At 42.9% G+C, this 10,164-nt stretch overlaps 1 protein-coding gene across 1 annotated transcript; it reads right to left on the reverse strand.

Annotated features, from left to right (window-relative positions):
• Positions 1 to 2,864: 2,864 nt before the first annotated feature.
• Positions 2,865 to 9,825, reverse strand: cbx4 (chromobox homolog 4 (Pc class homolog, Drosophila)). The gene is made up of 5 exons (XM_079253229.1): positions 9,581 to 9,825; positions 9,435 to 9,478; positions 8,686 to 8,751; positions 6,614 to 6,680; positions 2,865 to 5,652 (listed from the first exon to the last, which is right to left on the reverse strand). The coding sequence occupies exons 1-5, from the start codon at positions 9,647 to 9,649 to the stop codon at positions 4,249 to 4,251; spliced, it is 1,650 nt and encodes a 549-aa protein (XP_079109355.1). The 5' UTR covers positions 9,650 to 9,825; the 3' UTR covers positions 2,865 to 4,248.
• Positions 9,826 to 10,164: the final 339 nt, after the last annotated feature.

Consider the following 10,164-nt stretch of genomic DNA (forward strand, 5'->3'; position numbering starts at 1 on the left):
GCTTGAATTATTTGTAAACTTTAACCAGATTTATTGCTTTTTGGTTGGCAGGTAAAAATTCAGACCCCGTAAGCGTGGAGGCAATGCTGCTGATGTGTGCACGCAGCAGCCATGTCTCTTTTCTTTTAATATTCTCGATGAGGAGTGTCAAGCTGATATGTTTGCTCCTGTTTGTCTGTTTAAATTTCCCCGCAGTAGAAGTAGACAAAGGCGGGTGCGCCGTGGACAAAAGATGCGTTGTGGCTGCCGTCGAAATATGAACCACCATTTTGATAGTCATAGCGTGCAGACCGACATTTCCTGTCGGTAGCAGAATGGCTGAAGCCTGCACGGTGAGAGACACCATGGAGAGCGGACTGGGTGCGCGCTGACAAGGACTCTGCCGCGCACAGACTCGCGCGCTGCTGCGGTTCTCCATATTTGGCCGTGAGTCGATGAAAAGTGAGTCTGCAGGAGCCGCAATGGCGACAGCCATACATGAATAAACAGAGCTGGCTCTGTGAGAACATTATTGGCTCTCTGGTTTCTGGGCAACTGCTGCTCACTGTTCGCTGTCCTACTTACCGGACGACATTTTCTGCTGAAGCTCTCTCAGACACACACAAAAAAAAAACCCACAAGGGAGAAAAATTGTGAGGTCGGGTTTGTCTGATCTGCAGCTTTGCTGTATTTCAGCGCATGGTTTTAGATAAGAAAACCTCCACTGATAGCAGTCTGACACTCGTCATCAAAACGCTCTCATTTCTGACACTTTCTATAAACGGGTTTTATTGGCTTGACTATTTCTGATGCTATTTTATAGGAATATATTCTCATTCCCACTGAGGAATCATCATCTGCAATTGTTTATTTCAAGTGGGAAACAAATAACTTAACTTTTCAATCAATGCATTGCGCCGTTTTATTTCCATAATTTCCAAAGGCCTTCCGCGGGTCACCCGGGGATTTAAATGAGAGAAGTGATCCTGCCAGGCTCTGCAGACGAGTCCAGCTCTGCGCATTGCTACTGCTGCCGATGATAAAGGGGGAATGTGAAACATCACACTTGGTCTATAAATATGTTCCCCTGCTCAACGATATTTCAGTTTCCTATACTGATGCATGACCGACTCACAGGGCATGCTTCAAAGCCACGGAAGGCCTACAGAGATATGGACCCCAGAGTGCTGCAGGCTGTGTGTGTGTGTGTGTGTGTGTGTGTGTGTGTGTGTGTGTGTGTGTGTGTGTGTGTGTGAGAGAGAGAGAGAGAGAGTTTTTAAACTCCGCTCCTATCAACCGACAAGCCAGTTTCGTATCTCAGAACATGTTCCCCGTCATGCATGACAGTCTTTCGGGATGAATCTGTTTGCAATTCTTTCTTTCTTTCTGTCATATACACACACTTTGTAGCGCGCACACGGGGATAAATAGATGGATACCACCGCCTTTGGTTGAATGGGGCCAATGAACTCCAAATAATCTTTTTTTTCCCACGGGTTATGAGCGAACATTACAAGACCGGAAAAGTACAAAATCTTGATGGTTTGCAGGAGGAAAATTTGATGGAGGTCGATGGCGGGTTTTAAAATCGTAGCCCAAGACCAAAGGATTGCTGATACATCAGCTCTGTGTTAACTCTAATTACGTTAAGGGGTTTGGTTTAGATTATATTTTATTTTTAAGGACTTCTAAGCCATTATAAGTAGGCCCAAATATGCAATCTATGCAGGATCCTACTCTAAATTATAAATATTATAATCAGAGGGAACTTAACAGGACGGTTTATTGACACAGTTAACTTAGTTACAACCTGTCTGTTTAATAAAATCTGCCTGATGAGAACGTGACTTATTTTAGTCTCACAATGATATCTTTCCTCTCTGTCTTACAGATTTTTTCTCGGTCAGCATTCCTTCACTCCCAAACATGCTTCACACACATTCCAGGGCTTGTCTGTCTCTTAAAACACTCAACAGTTAATAGTTCAGTCATCTTCAGATCTCAGTGCAACAGAGAAAATATGTATTTCTGTCTCTGTGTTGAGACCAGAGTTCAGTCTCCAGGCCTTTTCTGACCTTCATGAGGGCTGGAGGAGGCCACGCCATATGTGTTGTCAAGATTGACACTTTAGTCAGAACAGTTCAGCTGTGCACAAATGTGTCTCAGTAGCTTTGTGATTCTGCTTCTTTGTAAGCCTGGACTTGTTTATTTTTCTGTATGACAATAAGGGAGAACTGCTGTGTCATGGTGACACAGGTCATTTTAAAATGATCTTTCAAACAGCACTACTCAGCTTTCTGACAATGACATGAAGCATACTCGGAAACACTATAATTAAATGTCATATTGACGCTTTTTCTTGTAAGACTAAGCAAAGCTAACTGATGCCTTATGCACGCCATTAAGCCTTGCTCTATAATCAAGTCTAGGAATTACATAATCGTCTTTCTTGCCCCGCTCCAGTCACGCTGTATATTTACATTCCTATTTGGGGTCAAGCTGAAGCAGGAAAATAATGCAAGGGTAAGGTTTTAATAATACAAGTGACCAGAGCAGTTACACAATACAGAGAGCCCTTTGTACAGGATCGTTTGTGATTATGCAACATGATCTGTTTTCTTATCCATGCCTCACCACCATGGTAACATTTCTTGTGTTTAACGTTCCATTCTCACTCTCTTTCTCTCTTTGAGCAAAGAGGCTTCAGGTGACCAGTGATAGACATGTAGACATGATAGAAACAATAAAAACTAGAAATGTTATATTAATGAAAAAGAAAATGCAATAAATACAAACGCAACAAAACATCAGACGTCAGATCTCTGTCTTTATTGTTAAACATAGGTCTACCATCCAAGAAGCTGAGCCAAAAAGTCAGCCGATAGAACATACTTTAAAACAATCACTTTAATTTTGAACAAGAGTGCAAAAAAGAAGAAAAACCAAAGAAAAAGTGGCAATCAGACTCAAAACTCATTCAAGGCGAAGTTGTTAAATGGAATCAGCAGCAGCTTCTAATGCTGCAAACCACCTCTAACATATCGAACATCAATAAATATGCACTCTTCATTTTCATTATTATAGCATTTTAGCATTCTGACTGGATTTGCATTAAATGTGCAGGAAGGCCATTTAGATTCAAAATGTAGGTTACATCCAACAGCTTAGAAGCTTCAGCAGCATAATTAAAACGGCTTGGACTCATTGCATTGTATGTAACAGGACACAAAGTCAGCCTCACAAGTCACATTTAATCTCTTTAACATACTCATTTTAGGACTCTGGTACCTTTTCACTAAAACAAATAGTGCTCACATGTGCTCTCCAGATTATATAGAAACTCAACACCAAAAGTCGATGAGCCCCATCAATATGTGAGGTAAACGATTAAAATGACAACATTCTCATGGTGAGAATCAAGTACAGTATCTTAACGGTAAGTCATGTGTGATCAATTACACAGTTTTTTAAAAAGTAATTGACCTATGAGTGCTTATGTCATACTCCATTCTGTTAAGTGTAAAATATGAGTATAATAACAGATTATGCTGCAACTGAAGACAAGCGGCATTGAGATTGCTTTAAAGGAAAGGGCACACAACTGTTGCATGTTTACTAGATCAGGTAAAATTCATTACTACATATGAATGTTATGACTAATCCTTTTTCTTAGATGCAGTCAGAAAGAAAGCATGGGACAAATTATGCAAATTCACTCTAAGGGTAGTTCTCTCCTTAAGATAAAATGTTTAAAATAAAAAAAAAAATCTGTGAAATAAGACTGAAAAAGACAGTTTCTCCACTAACAAGCAAACGTATAAAAATGTTTTAAGTGCTTTCAATTTGATCTTTGATCACCATACACTAAATGACTTCTTCTCCACCTCCAATCAGAACCAAAGGATAAGATATTATTTATAGAAAAAAATGTATAAACCTTCATATATCTTAGGTTATATAAGTTTGGTACAGGTACAGTATGAAACAATAGCATCCCATTAAGCGCCATATAACAAATAGATTGAATTTTTTTTCTTTTTTTTGGTGGAATATGTCCACGTAAATGCATTCGCTCAAATCCTCGAGGGCACTTTCTTGGCTACAACATCACAGTAGCTACAGTATAAAACATAAGAAACATATTGAATTTGAGTGATAAATTATAAATTTCTATATGTACAAAGTTTTCATTTTCCTTATTTTACATATGTACATATCGACAAGATGCCTTAATCGGTCACTGCTAGTCCAATTTTCTTAGAAAGTCTCTCAGTAAGAAACATATTCCTTAAAGGTGACTGTGAGACTGTTTGTCGTGATGTCAGTGATGATAATATTTCCCATAAAAGGGGATATTTTCTTAGCAGGTGTTTCCTTAGGTTTCTCTGTGGATTTCTGCGTATCTTGTGTTGCAGGAGTTTTGTCTTCGACAGCCGCCTCCAACACCGACTCTGGCTGTGTGTCTGCTTCAACCGGGTTCTTATTTTTGGGACAGCTGAGGTCCATTGGCTCCTCTTGGCTGCCCACAACATCATATGTACATATACTGCTGAGGCGTGGACCGCTGCAATGGAGGTCCATGGGTTTGTCCTGAGGTGGTGTGACCACAGTGCTGGGCACACTTAAGCTCCGTGATGTCATGTAGATCTTAGCAACACTTTTATCCTCCATAGGATCTGAGAGCTTCCGCTTGCGGTCAATGGGGAAGGAGGGGATTCTGATCTGGTCCACAGCTGTAAGGCTTGGGATGGAGGTGTCAAGAATCCACGATGTAGGAGGAGAGCTGGCAGTCAGCTGTAATGGCAAATCTTCTGGTAAATCAGCCTGACCGCGAGCAACTTCTGTGTTGTATTCCTCAGCTGTGCTCGGTGATGGTTTGGAGAAATGTCTGTCTTTTGGGGAGCACTTTATGGGATGCTCTGCCACAGAGAGGGAACTGCCATTACATATCTCTTTGGGGATCCCATTTTCTGGATGTTCTGCTGTTTTGGTTTGGTGTGCTGCATTGTTCTCAGATGGTTTGGTGCTTTGGGGCTTTTCATCTCTTGATGGTTCCCCATGTTTCCCCTTTGCTCCATGAACCTTGTGACTGTCCATATATTTGCTCATGACGATAACAATACGTCCATTCTTGTTTTTGTTTTTGATTATCTTCATCTTGCTGCTAATAGCACTCGGCAAGGTTGCATCTTTAGGATTGGGTTTAAGTGCATTCTCGCTCTGGACCTCTTTAACCACTGGCTTCCTCACTTCCACTGCCAGCTCTTTGACTTTGCTCAAGCAGCCTGTGTCTTTGTCACGGATCCATTTCTGTTGCAAAGCCAAAGGTAAGTTCCAGCCAGGATTTGCTGGTTTGCTAGCAGGTTCCTGAACTTTGACCACCTCTTTGAGCCTGGAAGCCTGTGCATCGTACATATGTGGGTCAGGCTCGTAGTGGTGGTGCTTCTTGCTGTTTAGCTGGTAGATGAACTTCTTCTTGCTGTTGCCTAGCTGGTCAGGAGGGACCTCCTGGCTGCTGGGCTGGTACTGATGGTGCTTCTTGCTGTTCAGCTGGTATTGCTGAGGCTGGGTTCGTTGCACTTGGATGGGATCAGACTTAAGTGTACTTTCTGAATCATGAGTTGCTTCCTCAAAGCCTGCAGGAATGCTTGATCTTCGGGCAAATGAGGGTACCTTAAAAGAAAAGACATTTTGTGACTGAGAGACCCTGACTTAATAATGACAAAGTCCACAGAATTATTTTCATACTTTAAACATAAAAAAAAATTATGATAATACTTTCAAAATTAGAAACAAACAAAATTATAAATAAATCTGCTGAATGATCTCCTGAAAACGTCTCAGTTCTGCTGCTACATCATTCCAAATCAATGACAACACAATGCTATCTCTCATAGGAAATCAAATGAAACTATCCAATCAGAACCCAGTTAACAGCCTCCCTCCCACCACATCACCCCCTTCCCCCTCCCTTGTGTACATGCTGACCCCATGGCCGTCAGAGGGGCAGCGCAGCAGAACATTCAAGACGTTTTGGTTGCGACCTGAGGTCAGAGAAGTGCCACCAGACATGTCACGCTTTATCCCTGACTGCCGGCCACGTGTGACTCTGGCCTCTTAAGAAGTGACACTGCATAACAATCAGCTCAGACTCTCAAAATATATAATCACATTTGGCTCAGGACGTGGTTCTGTAAATGCCTGACCTAAGAGTCAAAACAGGATAGAGTTCTGCTTTTGCTCATTTATTTTGTCTTGGGGAAGCATGAAAGTAAATCTCCTGATATGAAAGAAAGAGCATACCCTCAATTAACGAAATTTCTTCAAAAAGTAAGAAACTGTTTTGCACCTGAGGGTATTTAGCACAAAGAGATAATGAACATACTGATAAATGCTCATGCAGCACTTCTGTAACCTGAGGCGACTCACATGGATTTGAGATTAATGGATTCAGGATAAGAATGAAGATAAATCCAACTGTCTCTGAAAGAAAACTATAAATAACTTGGACCATAATTACAGAAGCTGTAACACACCTGACTGAACAGCTCCTGTTTTGGCTTCTCACAAAGTGAAACTCACAGTTTTACATTTCCACAGCCACTATTACTGACGATGAATCATCCACAATTACCTGGAGTAAAAGATGTTTTGGTTTTGGCCCCCGTTTTCGATATCCCATCAGCTGCTCATGTCTCTCTCTGTGAAAACAAAAGGCAATAATCAGATTGAGTTAAAGGCTCCTTCATGAATTAAAAATCTAATTACAAAAGAAAAAAAAAAATCGCTTATTTGACAAGAGGGGCATTCACTTGTTTTTGTCTACCTGTTCAAGGTCAAAAGTGGAATTGTGATTCAGAGGACTAATGAATGCCCACACCACATGTGAGCGGCTGCAAAGCATTCTGATCCTTATTTGCGTAGCTCTCCATGGTAATCGGCCCATTCCATATTCTCATTATCCTGGAGAAATTCAATTAAGGCTACAGCAGAGAAAATGTCTTCTCGTCTTTCAAACATCCTCCCTCCTGCAGCACACCCTTCCTCTCCTAAGAGTCAATCTCTAATTAGGGTCGCGAGGTATAAATGCAGTAGCATTAATCCTACTATATTATGAAGTGTTTCTATAATGTTGAATGCATGCGCACACTGCCGGGTCTTCTGCAACACAATGCCTATATTTGGAAAAAGCAAGGTGATAAAAATATTTAGCAAACCTCTCTTGGAGTGGTTTCCATGGAGGGAGGACAAGCATGTTATTTTAGCTGAACTGGCTTGATCAAGCACTGTGCCACGTGTGAAATATTGCTCCCTGATATAAACCTTGACTCATCATTGGCTCATAAATAACCAGCATTGGGTGAAGGCCAGCCTTAAACAGACTTCACCAGACATGTTCAGAATCCAGCCTATTGTTGATTACAGATGTTTCAACTATCAGACCTGCCAGAAAATGGCCACAATAAATAGTCTGTTCTGCTATAATGTGTGCAGTTTTTAAAAAAACAGCGTCTAACAGGGTGACCCCTATTCACACAAGATTTGGCAATTACAGACTCCCTCGTCGAATCCCCTCCCCCATCCACTGGGAGCAGAGAGGAATCCACACACAGTGCAGAAGCAGCTCTCCATGACCATCCACACACAGCCAGATACACACACACCCACACACACACACAGAGTCAGGCAGGCAAGCAGGCAGGCAGGCGGGCAGTCGGGCTGCAGGGGAATATGAGAGCGGTACACTGGAAACGTTGAGGAGCACTGCGTGTCAATTAGCCTTTTCAGAAAAGCGAATTCCTTTCCCCAGCCATCATGTCTTTACTCAGTCCCACGAGCAGCCTGCTGGCCTACAGAGAGAGTATATCTCACAGGCCTCATGGGTCCAGACAAAGTGCAGCTGTGCACGTGCCACAGATAAAATGACAGCGGCATTTGAATTAATTAACAAAAACCTATGAGGTTGCCATTCATGCGTTTGTATTGTTTTTCAAGCCTCTGATAAGCCTGTCTGGACCCATACTTGGTAGTTTGTAAATTTAAGCTCCCGGGATAGGACAGCACCTTTCCAGGCTATTCTGTTATGAGTCAAAATAAAGTTGTGCAGCTTGAGAGGAATAGTGGATCAGTTTGCATAAAAGCAAAGTACAGGTCAGACTGAGGCGTATGCTCATGCAGCTTGATGCCCTCATGTTGAAACTGCAGCAAACAGCTTCATTTGCACCCTTTAACATGCTTATGCTTCTCACTGCAGCTCATGTCCTACGTTATCACCTACCTCGGCATATTACAAACTAGTTAAGTGTTGTTGAATCCACATGAGAATGTTTCCCACAAAAAAGAAAAAAAATATTAAGACAGATAAGAAGCCTAATATTATAGACCTGTTACTTAGGATATTTGGCTTGCAGGGTGCACTGGTATGTTTTTTTTAGTCCAAATCAGCCCAACAAAACTTAAAACTCTAACATACTAACATATATTCATGCAAATATTCCCTTGGGTTCTCCATGATTTATACATTCTCACTACAATATGCCTCAGTCTTTCCCCAAGGAGATAGTCCAATGGGAGAAAGGGGCAGAGGGGGAAGGGAGGGGGGGGGGGGGGGGGGGGGGGGATCAGCGCCCCTCCTCCTATGCCCTTATTTGGTCATGGCTGAACTGGAGGCTGCGCGGCCTGGTCCGAAGTCCACATCTCTCTCACCTGTGTTGAAACGCGACGAGGAGGCGCGGGTCAAGGATGTTTTCCTCTGGTTCCCACGTGTTGTATCTACAGAGAGAGCAGAGAGGAGCCAAAGCAACAGTTTGAGAGCTGTCACGTGCAAACTTCCTTTTTCTAACTGACTCACAGGCCGCAGCCTCTGCCACATTCCCACATCTTCACCACCCAAGATGCAGTCGAATTACACAGTTTAGACAGGACCCGCATTTTAATAATTTTGGAAGGGTTTTATACATACAGGGCTATAAATGTATTATTCCCTTGTTAAAATAACCCTTCTGGCAAGAGCGTGGAAAAACATCAACAAGCTATTTGTCACATTCCCGCTACAGCTCATCAAACCACCAAGACACCCAGCAGTGGGAGAAAAATGTCAATCTCAAACAGTGTGTATGTAATGTGCTCCAAACGCTTCTCCAACACCAACATCGAGTCGGCCATTTTAGCACCACTGTCTCGTAAATTCGCTGGCAGAGCAGAAATAATTAAAACGGGATTACATGGCTGTGCCTACCCCCCCTTCCCTCGCATAAATTAGTGAAGGCATCCGCGGATATACTGAAACACATACCGACCGCGCTCTCCCAGCAATACACACTTTGCGCACAAACACAGACTTGTGCGCGCACCCCCAAGGCACAACACTCATTTCGGTAACCTGGACCATCTAAAAAAAAAAAAAATCATTGCATTGGTGAAGTACTGCAGATGTGTCAATAATTAGGACTTACTTGGGGGACCAGCCTCGCCACTTGACCAGGTATTCCGTCTTGCCCTGAGAAGAGGAAGAACATTTTCGTGAGGCTCAAATTAAACGTAACATTTCAGCGTCCCCTCCATTTTTTTGCGCTTTTTGGAAACGTCGCCTGCACGTTACCTTCCGTATGCGCTTCTTTTCGATGCCCTCCACCGCAAAGACGTGCTCTCCGGCGGCAGGGAGCTCCATTCTCGGCTGAGTCCGATCGCAGGAGGACGGCGAGCGTATTGGTGAAATGTTGGTCCACGCACTGTCGATGTGCCTTCCGTTCGGTGCGTGCTGTGCGCGCTTGGTAGTTTTCCAGTTGTATCCAAATCCAACTGTATTCCCTCCACCCCTCTTCACTTTCTCCCTCTCTCTCTCTGGCTTTCTCTCCTCTCTCCACAGTCCTGGCAATGAGATATTCACAGCGGTGCGGCTCCGAGCAGCCTTCCCGTGCAATAGCTCAGAAGATGACGTCAGGAGGGGGAGGGGGGGAGGTGGAGACCTTGCAAAAAAAAAAAAAAAAAAAAAAGGTTGGGGTTCTCTCCAGAGCGTGCTCTACTGCAGGGGTGTGTTTAGAAATTCAAATTCATATGTTACAGGACATATGAGGGGGAAAATGTCACACTTTCGGTTATCTTCGTTTGTTCAATAAATCAGCTTTTCCAGTCGATCCAGTCCACAGCTGGCAAAGCCACTGAGTTGAATTAACTATAGTCCAA

This window comes from Telmatherina bonti (assembly GCF_933228915.1).
Source record: "Telmatherina bonti genome assembly, chromosome: 14".
NCBI classification, from domain to species: Eukaryota; Metazoa; Chordata; class Actinopteri; order Atheriniformes; family Telmatherinidae; genus Telmatherina; species Telmatherina bonti.

Excerpts from the sequence above, each read along its gene's own strand:
- cbx4 (XM_079253229.1), bottom strand. The coding sequence starts at position 9,649 with ATGGAGCTCCCTGCCGCCGGAGAGCACGTCTTTGCGGTGGAGGGCATC. Across the intron at positions 8,752-9,434 it reads TGGCGAGGCTGGTCCCCCAA|ATACAACACGTGGGAACCAG; the intron begins GTAAGTCCTAAT and ends CTCTCTCTGTAG. Across the intron at positions 6,681-8,685 it reads CTCGTCGCGTTTCAACACAG|AGAGAGACATGAGCAGCTGA; the intron begins GTGAGAGAGATG and ends TTGTTTTCACAG.